Source organism: Oncorhynchus gorbuscha, linkage group LG16, assembly GCF_021184085.1.
Source record: "Oncorhynchus gorbuscha isolate QuinsamMale2020 ecotype Even-year linkage group LG16, OgorEven_v1.0, whole genome shotgun sequence".
NCBI classification, from domain to species: Eukaryota; Metazoa; Chordata; class Actinopteri; order Salmoniformes; family Salmonidae; genus Oncorhynchus; species Oncorhynchus gorbuscha.
Genome location: NC_060188.1, coordinates 2,900,345 through 2,917,754, shown reverse-complemented (window position 1 = coordinate 2,917,754; position 17,410 = coordinate 2,900,345). Strand labels below are relative to the sequence as shown.

General features: G+C 44.9%; 2 protein-coding genes across 3 annotated transcripts in view; both read left to right on the top strand.

The window, feature by feature from the left end:
- LOC124000389 (dynein axonemal assembly factor 5-like) overlaps positions 1 to 9,074 on the top strand; it is an 83,904-nt gene extending 74,830 nt beyond the window's left edge. The window contains 1 exon segment of the mRNA XM_046306709.1: positions 8,362 to 9,074. Coding sequence (XP_046162665.1) covers positions 8,362 to 8,501 — 140 coding nt within the window. The 3' untranslated portion in view covers positions 8,502 to 9,074.
- Positions 9,075 to 11,928: 2,854 nt separating this feature from the next.
- LOC124000077 (glycerophosphodiester phosphodiesterase 1-like) lies at positions 11,929 to 17,327 on the top strand. 2 transcript variants are annotated; one of them, XM_046306192.1, is made up of 6 exons: positions 11,929 to 12,571; positions 13,071 to 13,246; positions 14,113 to 14,218; positions 15,964 to 16,023; positions 16,458 to 16,669; positions 17,055 to 17,327. In XM_046306192.1, the coding sequence occupies exons 1-6, from the start codon at positions 12,311 to 12,313 to the stop codon at positions 17,200 to 17,202; spliced, it is 963 nt and encodes a 320-aa protein (XP_046162148.1). In that variant the 5' UTR covers positions 11,929 to 12,310; the 3' UTR covers positions 17,203 to 17,327. The 2 variants fall into 2 exon arrangements, with proteins under 2 accessions (XP_046162148.1, XP_046162147.1); XM_046306191.1 differs by having other exon boundaries at positions 15,964 to 16,056.
- Positions 17,328 to 17,410: the final 83 nt, after the last annotated feature.

Genomic DNA, 17,410 nt, shown 5'->3' with positions numbered 1-17,410 from the left:
GAGAACAAGTTCTCATTTACAACTGCGACCTGGCCAAGATAAAGCAAAGCAGTGGGACAAAAACATCAACACAGAGTTACACATAAACAAACGAGCGACAAAAACATCAACACAGAGTTACACATAAACAAACATACAGGCAATAACACACAGCAAAAAACATAACACAGAGTTACACAGCAGTGCGACAAAAACATCAACACAGAGTTACACATAAACAAACGTACAGGCAATAACACAATAGAATAATCTATGTACAGTGTGTGCAAATATAGAAGAGTAGGGAGGTAAGGCAATAAATAGGCCATAGAAGGGAAATAATTACTATTTAGCATTAATACTGGAATGATGGATGTGCAGATGAAGATGTGCAAGTACAGATACTGGGGTGCAAAAGAGCAAGTAATAATATGGGGATGAGGTAGTTGGGTGTGCTATTTACAGATTGTCTATGTATAGGTACAGTGATTGGTAAGCTGCTCTGACAGCCATTGTCTGACAAACAGTTCCAGTCATTGGCAGCAGAGGACTGGAAGGAAAGGCGGCCAAAGTCAGTGTTGGCTTTGGGGATGACGAGTGAAATATACCTGCTGGAGTGCGTGCTACGGGTGGGTGTTTCTATGGTGACCAGTGAGCTGAGATAAGGCGGGGCTTTACCTAGCAAAGACTTATAGATGACCTGGAGCCGGTGGGTTTGGCAACAAATATGTAGTGAGGGCCAGCCAACGAGAGCATACAGGTCGCAGTGGTGGGTAGTATATGGGGCTTTGGTGATAAAACGAATGGCACTGTGATAGACTGCATCCAGTTTGCTGAGTAGAGTGTTGGAGGCTATTTTGTAAATGACATCGCCGAAGTCAAGGATCGGTAGGATAGTCAGTTTTACGAGGGTATGTTTGGCAGCATAAGTGAAGGAGGCTTTATTGCGAAATAGGCAGCCGATTTTAGATTTAATTTTGGATTGGAGATGCTTGATGTGAGTCTGGAAGGAGAGTTCACAGTCTAACCAGACACCTAGGTATTTGTAGTTGTCCACATATTGTAAGTCAGAACCATCCAGAGTAGTGATGCTAGTCGGACGGGAGGGTGCGGGCAGCGATCGGTTGAAGAGCCTGTATTTAGTTTTACTAGCATTTAAAAGCAGATGGCCACGGGAGGAGTGTTGTATGGCGTTGAAGCTCGTCTGGAGGTTTGTTGGCACAGTGTCCAAAGAAGGGCCAGAAGTATACAGAATGGTGTCGTCTTCGTAGAGGTGGATCAGAGAATCACCAGCAGCAAGAGCGACTTCATTCATATATACAGAGAAAAGAGTCGGCCCGAGAAATTAACCCTGTGGCACCCCCATAGAGACTGCCAGAGGCCCGGACAACAGGCCCTCTGATTTGACACACTGAACTCTATCTGACAAGTAGTTAGTGAACCAGGCGAGGCAGTCATTTGAGAAATGTGGGAGCAAACGGTACATATAGGAACAAACATAATACTGTAGAGCAAAGGTGTACATTAGACCACAAACAGAAAGCAGACAGGAAACCAAAGATTTAACAGACGTAAGTGTAATGGCCGAAAACATATGTGTCTTAAAGTGCATCAGGGCTTAGGGCAAAGAGGATGAGGTGACCCTTAAATACATGATCTATTATGGAAGGAGCAGGACACCATTATGAAGATTAGATAGAGAGGAACAGACAGAAGTGCTTTACTGTGCATAAGGGCTTAGGGCAAAAAGGAGGAGGTGACCCTTAAATACATGATCTATTATGGAAAGAGCAGGACACCATTATAAAGATTAGATAGAGAGGAACAGACAGAAGTGCTTAGGGTAACATAGACATATAGGTGCTTAAAGGATAAAGGCCAGTCCTGCCACCATTGTAATCTAATGAAGAGGGAAGGTGGACACAGGCGTTATGGAAGGTGAACAAATACAGGAAGCCAGTGGACTGAAAGATAATGGTGGCCGATGACCTGAGGGAAGTAACTCCATTAACATATGGAATGGACTCATATACTGTGTGTATAAATACAGAGCCAGTGCTCTGGGAAGGTGTGTGTATAAATACAGAGCCAGTGCTCTGGGAAGGTGTGTGTATAAATACAGAGCCAGTGCTCTGGGAAGGTGTGTGTATAAATACAGAGCCAGTGCTCTGGGAAGGTGTGTGTATAAATACAGAGCCAGTGCTCTGGGAGTGCTCTGGGAAGGTGTGTGTATAAATACAGAGCCAGTGCTCTGGGAAGGTGTGTGTATAAATACAGAGCCAGTGCTCTGGGAAGGTGTGTGTATAAATACAGAGCCAGTGCTCTGGGAAGGTGTGTGTATAAATACAGAGCCAGTGCTCTGGGAAGGTGTGTGTATAAATACAGAGCCAGTGCTCTGGGAAGGTGTGTGTATAAATACAGAGCCAGTGCTCTGGGAAGGTGTGTGGGAAGGTGTGTATAAATACAGAGCCAGTGCTCTGGGAAGGTGTGTGTATAAATACAGAGCCAGTGCTCTGGGAAGGTACAGAGCAGAGCCAGTGCTCTGGGAAGGTGTGTATAAATATAGAGCCAGTGCTCAGAAGCCAGAGCTCTGGGAAGGTGTGTGTATAAATACAGAGCCAGTGCTCTGGGAAGGTGTGTGTATAAATACAGAGCCAGTGCTCTGGGAAGGTGTGCCAGTGCTCTGGGAAGGTGTGTGTATAAATACAGAGCCAGTGCTCTGGGAAGGTGTGTGTATAAATACAGAGCCAGTGCTCTGGGAAGGTGTGTGTATAAATACAGAGCCAGAAGGTGTGTGTATAAGAGCCAGTGCTCTGGGAAGGTGTGTGTATAAATACAGAGCCAGTGCTCTGGGAAGGTGTGTGTATAAATACAGAGCCAGTGCTCTGGGAAGGTGTGTGTAAAAAGAGCCAGTGCAGAGCCAGAGCTCTGGGAAGGTGTGTGTATAAATACAGAGCCAGTGCTCTGGGAAGGTGTGTGTATAAATACAGAGCCAGTGCTCTGGGAAGGTGTGTGTATAAATACAGAGCCAGTGCTCTGGGAAGGTGTGAGCCAGTGCTCTGGGATAGCCAGTGCTCTGGGAAGGTGTGTGTATAAATACAGAGCCAGTGCTCTGGGAAGGTGTGTGGTGTGTGTATAAATACAGAGCCAGTGCTCTGGGAAGGTGTGTGTATAAATACAGAGCCAGTGCTCTGGGAAGGTGTGTGTATAAATACAGAGCCAGTGCTCTGGGAAGGTGTGTGTATAAATACAGAGCCAGTGCTCTGGGAAGGTGTGTGTATAAATACAGAGCCAGTGCTCTGGGAAGGTGTGTGTATAAATACAGAGCCAGTGCTCTGGGAAGGTGTGTGTATAAATACAGAGCCAGTGCTCTGGGAAGGTGTGTGTATAAATACAGAGCCAGTGCTCTGGGAAGGTGTGTGTATAAATACAGAGCCAGTGCTCTGGGAAGAGCCAGTGCTCTGGGAAGGTAAATACAAATACAGAGCCAGTGCTCTGGGAAGGTGTGTGTATAAATACAGAGCCAGTGCTCTGGGAAGGTGTGTGTATAAATAGCCAGAGCCAGTGCTCTGGGAAGGTGTGTGTATAAATACAGAGCCAGTGCTCTGGGAAGGTGTGTGTATAAATACAGAGCCAGTGCTCTGGGAAGGTGTGTGTATAAATACAGAGCCAGTGCTCTGGGAAGGTGTGTGTATAAATACAGAGCCAGTGCTCTGGGAAGGTGTGTGTATAAATACAGAGCCAGTGCTCTGGGAAGGTGTGTGTATAAATACAGAGCCAGTGCTCTGGGAAGGTGTGTGTATAAATACAGAGCCAGTGCTCTGGGAAGGTGTGTGTATAAATACAGAGCCAGTGCTCTGGGAAGGTGTGTGTATAAATACAGAGCCAGTGCTCTGGGAAGGTGTGTGTATAAATACAGAGCCAGTGCTCTGGGAAGGTGTGTGTATAAATACAGAGCCAGTGCTCTGGGAAGGTGTGTGTATAAATACAGAGCCAGTGCTCTGGGAAGGTGTGTGTATAAATACAGAGCCAGTGCTCTGGGAAGGTGTGTGTATAAATACAGAGCCAGTGCTCTGGGAAGGTGTGTGTATAAATACAGAGCCAGTGCTCTGGGAAGGTGTGTGTATAAATACAGAGCCAGTGCTCTGGGAAGGTGTGTGCTCTGGGATAAATACAGAGCCAGTGCTCTGGGAAGGTGTGTGTATAAATACAGAGCCAGTGCTCTGGGAAGGTGTGTGTATAAATACAGAGCCAGTGCTCTGGGAAGGTGTGTGTATAAATACAGAGCCAGTGCTCTGGGAAGGTGTGTGTATAAATACAGAGCCAGTGCTCTGGGAAGGTGTGTGTATAAATACAGAGCCAGTGCTCTGGGAAGGTGTGTATAAAGACAGAGCCAGTGCTCTGGGAAGGTGTGTGTATAAATACAGAGCCAGTGCTCTGGGAAGGAAGAGCCAGTGTGGGAAGGTGTATAAATACAGAGCCAGTGCTCTGGGAAGGTGTGTGTATAAATACAGAGCCAGTGCTCTGGGAAGGTGTGTGTATAAATACAGAGCCAGTCTCTGGGAAGGTGTGTGTATAAATACAGAGCCAGTGCTCTGGGAAGGTGTGTGTATAAATACAGAGCCAGTGCTCTGGGGAAGGTGTGTGTATAAATACAGAGCCAGTGCTCTGGGAAGGTGTGTGTATAAATACAGAGCCAGTGCTCTGGGAAGGTGTGTGTATAAATACAGAGCCAGTGCTCTGGGAAGGTGTGTGTATAAATACAGAGCCAGTGCTCTGGGAAGGTGTGTGTATAAATACAGAGCCAGTGCTCTGGGAAGGTGTGTGTATAAATACAGAGCCAGTGCTCTGGGAAGGTGTGTGTATAAATACAGAGCCAGTGCTCTGGGAAGGTGTGTGTATAAATACAGAGCCAGTGCTCTGGGAAGGTGTGTATAAAGACAGAGCCAGTGCTCTGGGAAGGTGTGTGTATAAATACAGAGCCAGTGCTCTGGGAAGGTGTGTGTATAAATACAGAGCCAGTGCTCTGGGAAGGTGTGTGTATAAATACAGAGCCAGTGCTCTGGGAAGGTGTGTGTATAAATACAGAGCCAGTGCTCTGGGAAGGTGTGTGTATAAATACAGAGCCAGTGCTCTGGGAAGGTGTGTGTATAAATACAGAGCCAGTGCTCTGGGAAGGTGTGTGAGCCAGTGCTCTGGGAAGGTGTGTGTATAAATACAGAGCCAGTGCTCTGGGAAGGTGTGTGTATAAATACAGAGCCAGTGCTCTGGGAAGGTGTGTGTATAAATACAGAGCCAGTGCTCTGGGAAGGTGTGTGTATAAATACAGAGCCAGTGCTCTGGGAAGGTGTGTGTATAAATACAGAGCCAGTGCTCTGGGAAATAAATACAGAGCCAGAGCTCTGGGAAGGTGTGTGTATAAATACAGAGCCAGTGCTCTGGGAAGGTGTGTGTATAAATACAGAGCCAGTGCTCTGGGAAGGTGTGTATAAATACAGAGCCAGAGCTCTGTGGTATAAATACAGAGCCAGAGCTCTGGAAGGTGTGTGTATAAATACAGAGCCAGTGCTCTGGGAAGGTGTGTGTATAAATACAGAGCCAGTGCTCTGGGAAGGTGTGTGTATAAATACAGAGCCAGTGCTCTGGGAAGGTGTGTGTATAAATACAGAGCCAGTGCTCTGGGAAGGTGTGTGTATAAATACAGAGCCAGTGCTCTGGGAAGGTGTGTGTATAAATACAGAGCCAGAGCTCTGGGAAGGTGTGTGTATAAATACAGAGCCAGAGCTCTGGGAAGGTGTGTGTATAAATACAGAGCCAGTGCTCTGGGAAGGTGTGTGTATAAATACAGAGCCAGTGCTCTGGGAAGGTGTGTGTATAAATACAGAGCCAGTGCTCTGGGAAGGTGTGTGTATAAATACAGAGCCAGTGCTCTGGGAAGGTGTGTGTATAAATACAGAGCCAGTGCTCTGGGAAGGTGTGTGTATAAATACAGAGCCAGTGCTCTGGGAAGGTGTGTGTATAAATACAGAGCCAGTGCTCTGGGAAGGTGTGTGTATAAATACAGAGCCAGTGTGTGTGTATAAATACAGAGCCAGTGCTCTGGGAAGGTGTGTGTATAAATACAGAGCCAGAGCTCTGGGAAGGTGTGTGTATAAATACAGAGCCAGTGCTCTGGGAAGGTGTGTGTATAAATACAGAGCCAGTGCTCTGGGAAGGTGTGTGTATAAATACAGAGCCAGTGCTCTGGGAAGATAAATACAGAGCCAGTGCTCTGGGAAGGTGAGCCAGAGCTCTGGGAAGGTGTATAAATACAGAGCCAGAGCTCTGGGAAGGTGTGTGTATAAATACAGAGCCAGAGCTCTGGGAAGGTGTGTGTATAAATACAGAGCCAGAGCTCTGGGAAGGTGTGTGTATAAATACAGAGCCAGAGCTCTGGGAAGGTGTGTGTATAAATACAGAGCCAGAGCTCTGGGAAGGTGTGTGTATAAATACAGAGCCAGAGCTCTGGGAAGGTGTGTGTATAAATACAGAGCCAGAGCTCTGGGAAGGTGTGTGTATAAATACAGAGCCAGTGCTCTGGGAAGGTGTGTGTATAAATACAGAGCCAGAGCTCTGGGAAGGTGTGTGTATAAATACAGAGCCAGAGCTCTGGGAAGGTGTGTGTATAAATACAGAGCCAGTGCTCTGGGAAGGTGTGTGTATAAATACAGAGCCAGAGCTCTGGGAAGGTGTGTGTATAAATACAGAGCCAGAGCTCTGGGAAGGTGTGTGTATAAATACAGAGCCAGTGCTCTGGGAAGGTGTGTGTATAAATACAGAGCCAGAGCTCTGGGAAGGTGTGTGTATAAATACAGAGCCAGTGCTCTGGGAAGGTGTGTGTATAAATACAGAGCCAGTGCTCTGGGAAGGTGTGTGTATAAATACAGAGCCAGTGCTCTGGGAAGGTGTGTGTATAAATACAGAGCCAGTGCTCTGGGAAGGTGTGTGTATAAATACAGAGCCAGAGCTCTGGGAAGGTGTGTGTTCCAAGGACCATCTAGGCTTCTGATATGTTTGTATTAAAAGCCTATATTGAATTCACAAGTTCTTGTAAGTGTTATATTTTGAAACGATTCTCCACGACAGAAACCAAGGCTATTGAGTCTGCCGATAAGAATACGGTGATTGACAGAGTGGAAAGCCTTGGCCAGGACGATGAAGACGGCTGCACAGTACTGTCTTTTATCGATGGCGGTTATGATATCGTTTAGGACCTTGAGGGTGGCTGAGGTGCACCCGTGACCAGCTCGGAAACCAGATTGAATAGTGGAGAAGGTACGGTGCGATTCGAAATGGTCGCTGATCTGTTTGTTAACTTGTCTTTTGTGGATTTTAGAAAGGCAGGGCAGGATGGATATTGGCCTATAACAGTTTGGGTCTAGAGTGTCTCCTTGTTTGAAGAGGGGGATGACCGTGGCAGCTTTCCAATCTTTGGGGATCTCAGGCGATACGAAAGAGAGGTTGAATAGGCTGGTAATAGGGGTTGCAACAATTTCGGTGGATGGGATTGGCCAGGCAGTCCATCAACAGGAAAAATATGTTGTTACTGAACTGGATAATGGATTTTGGGTTTTGGGTCTGCATTACATTGGGTACCAGGTCTCTACATCACCTTCGATCTGCCTCCACCCGAGAGAGAAGCCCAAGAAGGTGGGGGTGTTTGTTGATTATGAGGAGGGCAAGGTCTGATTTTGCAATGTGGTGAACAGGTCTTATCTTCAGTTTCACTGGATGTGACTTCACTGAAAAAACTCTGCGTTCTTCAATCCCGGTGGTAATATTGATTGTGATAACTCTGCTCCATTGGACATCTCCCTTGTCAATCACTCAGACTGAGAACGGTATTGTGTACAAAAGAAACAAGTACAGAAATGTTGCCAAAAATTACTATTAAAATCAATGTCTCGTTGCAAATATTCTCTGGTGGTTTCTTCACTGTCAGTCCTCATAAATACAATTACATTGAATCAAATGATTCATTTCCAATGAGTGATTGCAGCCAGTGACAATAATCCACCCCAATATCTTGACTTTGTTATTGTGTTCAATTCATTTGTGTGGAGTTCCTCAAGGTTGTGTGTGTGTGTGTGTGTGTGTGTGTGTGTGTGTGTGTGTGTGTGTGTGTGTGTGTGTGTGTGTGTGTGTGTGTGTGTGTGTGTGTGTGTGTGTGTGTGTGTGTGTGTGTGTGTGTGTGTGTGTGTGTGTGTGTGTGTGTGTGTGTGTGTGAGATAATCTACTGTCACTTATTTGTGTGTGTGTCCATTTCGACTTAACCCCTGTCTCATGTCTGTCTGTGTGTCCATTTCGACTTAACCCCTGTCTCATGTCTGTCTGTGTGTCCAGAGGTCCTGAAGGCCGGCAGTGGCGTCCACCCAGCCCTCCTTAAGCAGGAAGTGGAAGCCGTGAGGGACAAACAGCGCACCCCTGTCTACTGTGACCAACTGCTCCAGCACATCCACTCTCTACGCAAGGATACGGTGTAGAGATGCATAGTACTGGAAAGATCTGCTGATGTGACAATACTGGTCAAATGAAGATCCTATATCTGTATATAATCTAGACATCATATAGATGATATTTCTATGGCATACCAAGAAAAGTAAACCTGGAACTGCAACTCTCACTGGTCATGTCCAGCATGGACTCTCTCACACACACACACACACACACACACACACACACACACATACAGTATATACACACACACACACAGCTGTCACTAAGAGAGTGATGCAATGATATGGGCATCCCGAGATATGACTTGACACATTGTATGTATGTATCTAACAGCCCTAAGGCAGGTATCTATTTGTTTTACCCTGTACAACAAGAATATTGTCCAACTGCTTAGGTTTCTCTTAGAGCTCAAAACTGTTACCCTTTTTCAAATCTACCCCAGAACACATGGTTGTACTCTGTGATTTAGTTTGTTCGTTACTATGCTTTTTAATTGGTTTCTCAATGTTGATTTTGATATTTAATTCTGTTGTGCCTTGATTTCTAGACTGAATTGACTGTTTATCTTTGATAAATATAATAAATGTTCACTAAGTGCACTGTGGTTTGCTTTCTTTTGTAATGTGTGCTCACACTAGTGTTCCAAATGGCATACAGGGAGGGGCATTCACGTTGTCATTGCAGGGTTCTAAAAACCTTTTATCTGTGACATATACTCAGTGGCCAGTTTATTAGGTACATCCATCTAGTACCAGGTCAGACACCCCTTTGCTTACAGAACAGCAGGGATTATTTGGGGAATGGAATCATTGCTCAATTGGTATCAAGGGACCTAACATGTGCCCGGAAAACATTCCCCTCACCACCGCCACCAGCCTGTACCGTTGACACCAGGCAGGATGGGGCCATGGACTCATGCTGCTTACGCCAAATCCTGACTCCACCATCAGCATGATGCAACAGGAACTGGGATTCATCGGACTAGGCAATGTTTTTCCACGCCTCAATTGTCCACTATTGGTGATCATGTGCCCACTGGAGCCACTTCTTCATGTTTTTAGCTGATAGGAGTGGAACCCTGTGTGGATGTCTGCTGCAATAGTGCATCTGTGACAAGGACTGATGAGTTGTGTGTTCTGAGATGCCGTTCTGCACACCACTGTTGTACTGCTCCATTATTTGCCTGTTGTGGCCTGTTAGCTTGGCGTGATTCTTGACATTCTCCTTCGAACTCTCAAAAACAAGCAGTTTTTTCCTTCAGGACTGCTGCTGACTAGATGTATTTTAGTTTTTTCGCACCATTCTCCGATAAACCCTAGACTGTCATGCGTGAAAATCCCAGGAGTCCCGACGTCTCTGAGATGCTGGAATTGGCGTGCCTGGCACCGACGATCAAACCACGCTCAAAGTCACTTGTTTTGCCCATTCTAATGTTCAATCAAACAGTAACTGAATGCCTCAATGCCTGTCTGCCTGCTTTATATACAGTGGCAATTTTAGCATGTAAATCTTGGTGGGGCAAAACAAAAAAAAGTGTGATGCATTCCAGCAAAGCCACTACACATACAACACTAAACAATACATGAATTGCACTATAACGGTGACACACGGTGCCCACAAACTGTTAGGGCCTACATAAAGCTGTCCCAACAGCAGAGTCCCAACACCTTAACACTGTTACATCTGGCTATCAGCGGATCCTTGTCTGGCAGCGAAACAGTTCATTCAGTCTCATTTACTGCCTTTTAATATTTTTTAAAATACATAACTGATATGGCTGACTTGCTTAAACAAATGGGGTTTCTAATGACAATTGAGATGTACAAACTATAGCATAAGGGGACGACAAGCAGATAAGAGGCAATCCGTAATTTCGATTAAGATATTAATGAGTGAGCGACGACGGACGTAGTCGATATAACTATTTGTTCAGCACATTTGAAATGTACAGCAACAAAATTCAGAACATGGACCGTTCTTACAGTATTCTCCCTGTACAACAAGTCAGAACCGTAGGATAAATAAAGGGGGCATATAAACCTACAATGAAAGCTCTTACACTATTGAATGATTACATTTTTCTAAAACAGGTTATAGGCTGCATGTGCATCACCAGGTAGGCGAAAATAAGACCAAATTATTAGGGTGAGGCACATTGAATGCTGCTTGGTTATTTGCGTGTAAAAAACAAAAACATATATAACACTATTTGACACGTTAAATGAGCTTTTAATTTGACACGTCAAATAAAACACTTCTATTATAGAATGTTGCGTGGGCTGAATTTGCACGTTCAGCCACAACAATGTGTTTACAAAACCGCTTTGGTGAAAATAGACCAAATGATTAGGGTGAGGCACATGGGCTACTAACAGCTTACTACACAACATACATGTATGTTTACTGTAGCTAAGAAAGTAATACTATTTCCCTTGCATATTACATCATTAATGCAGCAACATACAAGATATTTTTGGACTCACCTTGTGAAGGTGGCGCAGCGGCACTTTGTGGACACATTTTGTCATCAAAGTCTGGCATTCTCTGGATTTATGGTGGGAACTCTGGGAAAAAAACACAGCCACTCCATTGAATAGCTGGCTAACTTTGCAGTGCTTGCAGTTAGCCACTGATTCCTTCCAAACGAGTCATTGTTGAATTTGGGATTTCCAATTTGTTGTGTAATCTTTATGGTCGATGAGCACCGATACGTTTTATCTATAATTTCCCTTCATATGACAAGGATTAAAAAGGATTTGCCAGTAGATTGTCGACTTGATTCATGATGATGATGACTGCTAGCTAAGACTTTGAAAGTAAGATGTTGACATGATCAGTCCAATCAAAGCTACTGTACATAAGACATCATTTTAAATCATTGTATCTGTGTCCAATGACCTTGAGCCTTCTTTGAAGGGCACTTGTAATAGAACTATATGGCAGGACCCAAAAGGCTTCCTAAGGATGTTGTACTTCATGAGTGACAGAACACTGAGCCAATCACGGCGCAACGCTCCTCTTTTCTGCTGGCTCACCTCACCACCACAGAAAGCATGAAACCTGCAATTTGGAGCAAACTGATATGTGACAAGTATTAACGCTAAAATAACATGCAAAACAGGCAAAACTTTGTTTATTTATAAAAATATATGTATTTTTTTAGGGGGGGTGCTAAAAATGTGCACCTACCCTGAATAAACTGGTCGCCACTGTTTATATACCACAGCCACAAGACTCATCTGTAGGAGTGAACCATTTTTGTGAACAGGGTGGTGTACCTAATAACCTGGCCACTCAGTGTAATGGTCCGTATCTATACATTAGTGCATAGCCACAGTCAGAAACTCTCCACTATGGCTCTAGCCATAGAAATATCATATATTTCTGTCATTCTATTCTATTGTATTTCTATGGCTCAGACTGCAGCTCTCTCGAGTACAGTGTGAGCGTGGTACCTCTCTCTCTCTCGTCTCTGCTCCATAGCAACGACCTCTAGATCGGTGTGTACTATGAACTAGAAACCGACTGATGCTCTCTCCTTTCAAATCTCGGATTCTGCAACATCCCATCGCAATATAATATGGTGTGTTTTTATTTTGTGAAGCTGGAGCAGTGAGTCGGCTGTGTCTGGAATTATGCGTAATTGAACTTAGTTTTTTTTTGCTGTGTCTGGTAGTTACCTAAGCGCATGCATCTCGGTCTCAACTTGGAATCTCACACCAGCAAGGAACTATCATTCGGTGATCAAGTAGATCGATCAAATAAATGAGGATTGAGAACAGTGACAGTGTATTGATTTTATCATTGGAGACATTTTAATCAACGCTTCTTAACGATGTTACAAATTGGAGACGAAGTGTATTTCTCAGCGGTATTTCTGCTGGTTCTATTCGGGACCAGGAGCGCGATTGGAGCATCGGCCGTCACCGCATCCATTTACGTCTTTATCGTGATGTTTCGGTTCCCACAAGTGCCGGCTGACCAGGCAAGTCAGGTGCTGCGGCCCACTGGCCTTGCGAGCGCCGGCGTCCCGGTTGTTGCGCACCGGGCAGGGGGACACGATGCTCCGGAGAACACCATTGCAGCGATCCGAGAGGTGAATCAAGGACAAAGTATCAGTTATCTACCCTGTCTGGCCTACTGAATGCTGTAGCTGCAAATAAAATGATGAGTAGGCTTACTAGGCTATAATGATTTGATTTAGGGGCAGCAGGTGAAGTGAGCAGAGGCCGATGAAAGGCATATGACGTCCCTTGTCTGTACTGAGACATGGTTTCATATTATCAGGGGGTTTCCTAAATGTTGCCCTAGATCCATGCAGAGGGAGAGCCTGTTAACTTATTTTGCCATGGTTAGTTATAGTTTAGAGTGTCTGGAACATTATTTTTGTATCTACTCTTTAATTTGAAACATATTTTGGCTAATATCTAGGCCTACTAGATCAGTACAATCCCAGTTGGTTTAATAGCCTGCTGCTCCGTCTCCCCTACTCTGTCTATCTATCCATTTCAGATCTATATCTCTCCTGTCTTTCTCCACACACCTCTCCATCCCTTCCTCCTCCCCCTGCTTCATCCTCCTCTCCTGTCCTCTAGGCCAGCAGGAATGGAGCCACAGGGGTGGAGCTGGACTTGTGCTTCACTGCAGATGGAGAGGCAGTGCTGATGCACGATGAGACGGTGGACCGCACCACCAACGGGACGGGAGCGGTGGACACGCTGCGTCTGGCAGAGCTCAGGACGCTGGACGCCACGGGAAAACACAGGCTCAGGTGGGCTTGGCAGGGGAGGGGAGGTTAGGGCCTGGTCCAAAAGCATTGACTCCTGGGTCATATTCATTAGGCAGGAAATGGACTGAAACAGGGAGGGATCAATAACAAATGCTTGTTTTTGTTTTCTGTTGCAAAACATTTTCAGTTGTATAGCCTAATGAACATGACCCTGACCTGAATGTTACTCCTTCAGTGTTAGCAGATCTAAAAGGAACACAAGTTATTGCTTCTGCCAGGAAACACTGTTAGGGTCGGTACCTGGTGCAAACGCTCAGTAAACATGGCCCCATGTGTGATCCGTGAGTTCAGTTGGACTTCAAGCAGGACAGAGTCAGGATGACTGAAAATACGCTAGTGGGGAGTGTGAACTGTGAATGGTACGAGGCCAGATATAGACCTATTGATATAGAATGGTACGAGGCCAGATATAGACCTATTGATATAGAATGGTACAAGGCCAGATATAGACCTATTGATATAGAATGGTACGAGGCCAGATATAGACCTATTGATATAGAATGGTACAAGGCCAGATATAGACCTATTGATATAGAATGGTACGAGGCCAGATATAGACCTATTGATATAGAATGGTACGAGGCCAGATATAGACCTATTGATATAGAATGGTACAAGGCCAGATATAGACCTATTGATATAGAATGGTACGAGGCCAGATATAGACCTATTGATATAGAATGGTACGAGGCCAGATATAGACCTATTGATATAGAATGGTACGAGGCCAGATATAGACCTATTGATATAGAATGGTACAAGGCCAGATATAGACCTATTGGTGGTGTCTGAAATATAGCAGCAGTACAAACGTTTGTGTGTCCCCGCTGGCCTTTGTGTGTCTCCAGGGAGAAGTTCAAGGGGGAGAGGGTGCCAACGCTTCAGGAGGCAGTGGAGGAATGCATCAACCACCAGCTGACCATCTTCTTTGATGTCAAAGATCAACCTGATAAGGTATCGTCCCGGTCTTGGAACAGCCCCTACTTCCTAGAGACAACTGGAGATCTGAGGGGATTGGATAAAGGTTATATGGTGATGTCTCCATCTTGTCTTCTGATTGTTCCCCATATTGCTTACACTTCCAGTCCTCAGTTCTTTCCAGGTGTCTAGTGGGTAGGCTATAGGGGTTGTTTCTGGACAGGGCCTCTCTAGGCAGGTAGAAGCCTTGTTATAAACCTTTAGGACTTAGGGCTTCACTACAGTTTACACCAGGTTTTCCCAACCCTGGTCCTCCAGCACCCCCAACAGTGTACATGTTTATTGTAACCCTGGACAAGCACATCTGATTCAACTTGTCAACTAATCATCAAGCCCTCAATGAGTTGAATGAGGTGTGTTTGTCCAGGGCTACAAGGGGAAGGTGTACTGTTGGGGGTACTGAGGAACCAGGGTTGGGAAACACCCATATACACTCTCCAGCAGCACTTTGAACGACAACCACATCACTGTAAGGTCAAATGGTAGTAAACTGAGTGTATAGGGAGATTAAGGCCGGTTAAAAACCCAGCTGTTTAAGGTAGTAACATAGGAATCCCTACTACAGAGATTGGTTATAAAGAATCTCACAGCTGCCCCAGACAGTAGGTCTGTGAGTAATTCAACCCCCCTTACAATGTGACTCACTATACTTCCACCTTCCCCATATTGACAGTTTTGTAAGCGTTAGATTTGCCAAAGTCCCCTACAGACCTCATTATATATGGAGGACCAAAGCAGTCAAAAAGACAATGAAATAGTCTTGGAGCAGTTTCCCAGATACAGATTAAGCCTAATCCTGGAATAAAAAATGATTTTGAATAGAGATTCTCCATTGATCTTTTTTAGTCCAGTACCGGAAAGGTGAAACTCCCACCCATGCAAACCTGCTGATTAGAAGGTCTTGTCACCATGGAAAAAACACTGTGAAACCCATTTAGAAACGTGGCACATGGCTAGATTTGCTGACCATAAGATCATCATATATCACAGCCATACTCAACAGGCGGACGTGGTCCAGATCTGAACCCACAATGGGGTCAACACACTCTGGCTTTCAGTTGAGAGTTGTAATATTAGAACCTCTTGTTATGTCATTCACTGACAGATCTGAGAGAGATATTTAGAACCTTTCAGAAATGTCCAGTTGATCAACAAGCCCACGTTATCTAGGTAGGTAAGTTAGGCTATCTTGATCTTGTAGTTATCATGACCAGATTGTGCCCAGGAGCCTTTACTTCCAGGGGCCCCCATTTAGATTTTTGTTGACTCACTCAGGTGACATCGAAAAATATGTAGAAGTGCAGAAAATGTGCTTTAAAACTGCAATATTTTCTTTCCGCTAACAAGAGGGGTGTGAAACGTTGAGGTCGCGAGGTCGGGGTTGGGTCCAATAAAGACAATATCAATCCGGACATTTGTGTGACCGGATCTTCTCAAATAGTAGTCGAGTCGTCCTGATATATCATGTTGTCACAGACAAAGGATAAGCGCAGTGAAATATGTTATTTTACAGGGTCAGCCATAGTAGTACGGCGTTCCTGGAGCAAATTAGGGCTAAGTGCCTTGCTCAATGGTACATCGGCAGATTTGTCACCTTGTCGACTCGGGAATTCAAACCAGTGACCTTTTGATTACTATGCCACCTGCCGCCCACATGTATTTGTGTTACACTGCATGTAGTTTGACAGTAAGTCCTGTATATGTTCCCTCCTCTCCACCAGGCAGCTGCAGCCCTAGGAGAGATGTATCACAAACACCCTGTCCTCTACAACTCCAGCATGGTCTGCTCCTTTCAACCTAAAGTTATCTACAAGGTCAACTTTGTAACATCTCTGGTCATTTGACATTTATGTTTGTTCGAAAACAACCTTTCAACTCAGTAACACACAACATTGCCCAAATATATGCACAAAACCTTCAAATGAAACTGTAAATATGAATTGAGACATCTATGTGCACATTTAGTCGTCTTCTGTTCCATTATAGTGGTGTTTTTCCTATAGTGTGCAGTTTAGCATCAGTCTGGTCCCAGGTCTGTTTGTACTGTTTTGCCAACTCCTACGGTCATTGTCATGATTGGCCTGTAAACAACCATTGTCCAATAGGTGTGGGTCCAGGCTTGTTACACTCTGTATGGCTGTGTTATAACAAGACTGTTATCTGTCCTCATAACCATAACACTACCTCTGACCTCCTCATCGGTCAACTCCTCCAGATGCGCCAGGCGGACCCTGGGGTGGTCACGGCCCTGACCCACCGGCCCTGGAGCCTCAGTCGCTATGGCGATGGAACACCCCGGTCCCTGTCAACGTGGACAAACTATTGGCTGGGAGTTCTGGATGTGCTGCTGGACTGGGCCCACCATCACCTGCTGTGGAACCTGTGTGGCGTCTCAGCCATCCTCATGCAGAAGGACTTCATCTCCCTGTGAGTAATACTAACAGCAGTGGCTCGGCCTACTGAGTTTGTTACATGGGTTGTGTTCATTGGGGAGAAAATGGAATAAAACACTCTGACAGTGGGGACACTACCTGGACTTTTTCAATAGGAAACTCTTGTTGTTTTCAATTGCAAAACATTTGACTACATACAGTGTAGCCCTAATGAACATGACCATGGATTGAATCACACATCATTACGTGTTAATATCAGAGGAAGTTCAAAATTGAGACAGTTGTATCCTATTGTCAGATAACATATACTGTCTGTATTCATATAATATATTGATGTTTGTTGAAGTATTAAAACAAACATGATACCCTGACCACTGACCCAACAGGTCTCCACTCCCCTCATCTATCCCTCTCTACAGAGACTATGTCCAGTACTGGGCAGAGCGAGGGGTGGAGGTGGTGGGCTGGACCATCAACACGGCCGTGGATAAACAGTACTACCAAGATGTCCTGAAGATCAGCTACATCACTGACAGCCTGAGGGAAGACTGTGAGCCTCACTACTGACTGACACACAACACACACACAGTTCTAGACTACTACCTAACAACGTGTAGTTGTACAAGGACTCAGACCTCACTATCATAGGGAATATGACTATGGAGTATGAATGTACAGGACAGTACACATCCTATATAATATAATAATAATAATATATGCCATTTAGCAGACGCTTTTATCCAGCGACTTACAGTCATGTGTGCATACATTCTAC

Excerpts from the sequence above, each read along its gene's own strand:
- LOC124000077 (XM_046306191.1), top strand. The coding sequence starts at position 12,311 with ATGTTACAAATTGGAGACGAAGTGTATTTCTCAGCGGTATTTCTGCTG. Across the intron at positions 13,247-14,112 it reads ACGGGAAAACACAGGCTCAG|GGAGAAGTTCAAGGGGGAGA; the intron begins GTGGGCTTGGCA and ends GTGTGTCTCCAG. Across the intron at positions 16,670-17,054 it reads CAGAAGGACTTCATCTCCCT|AGACTATGTCCAGTACTGGG; the intron begins GTGAGTAATACT and ends CCCTCTCTACAG.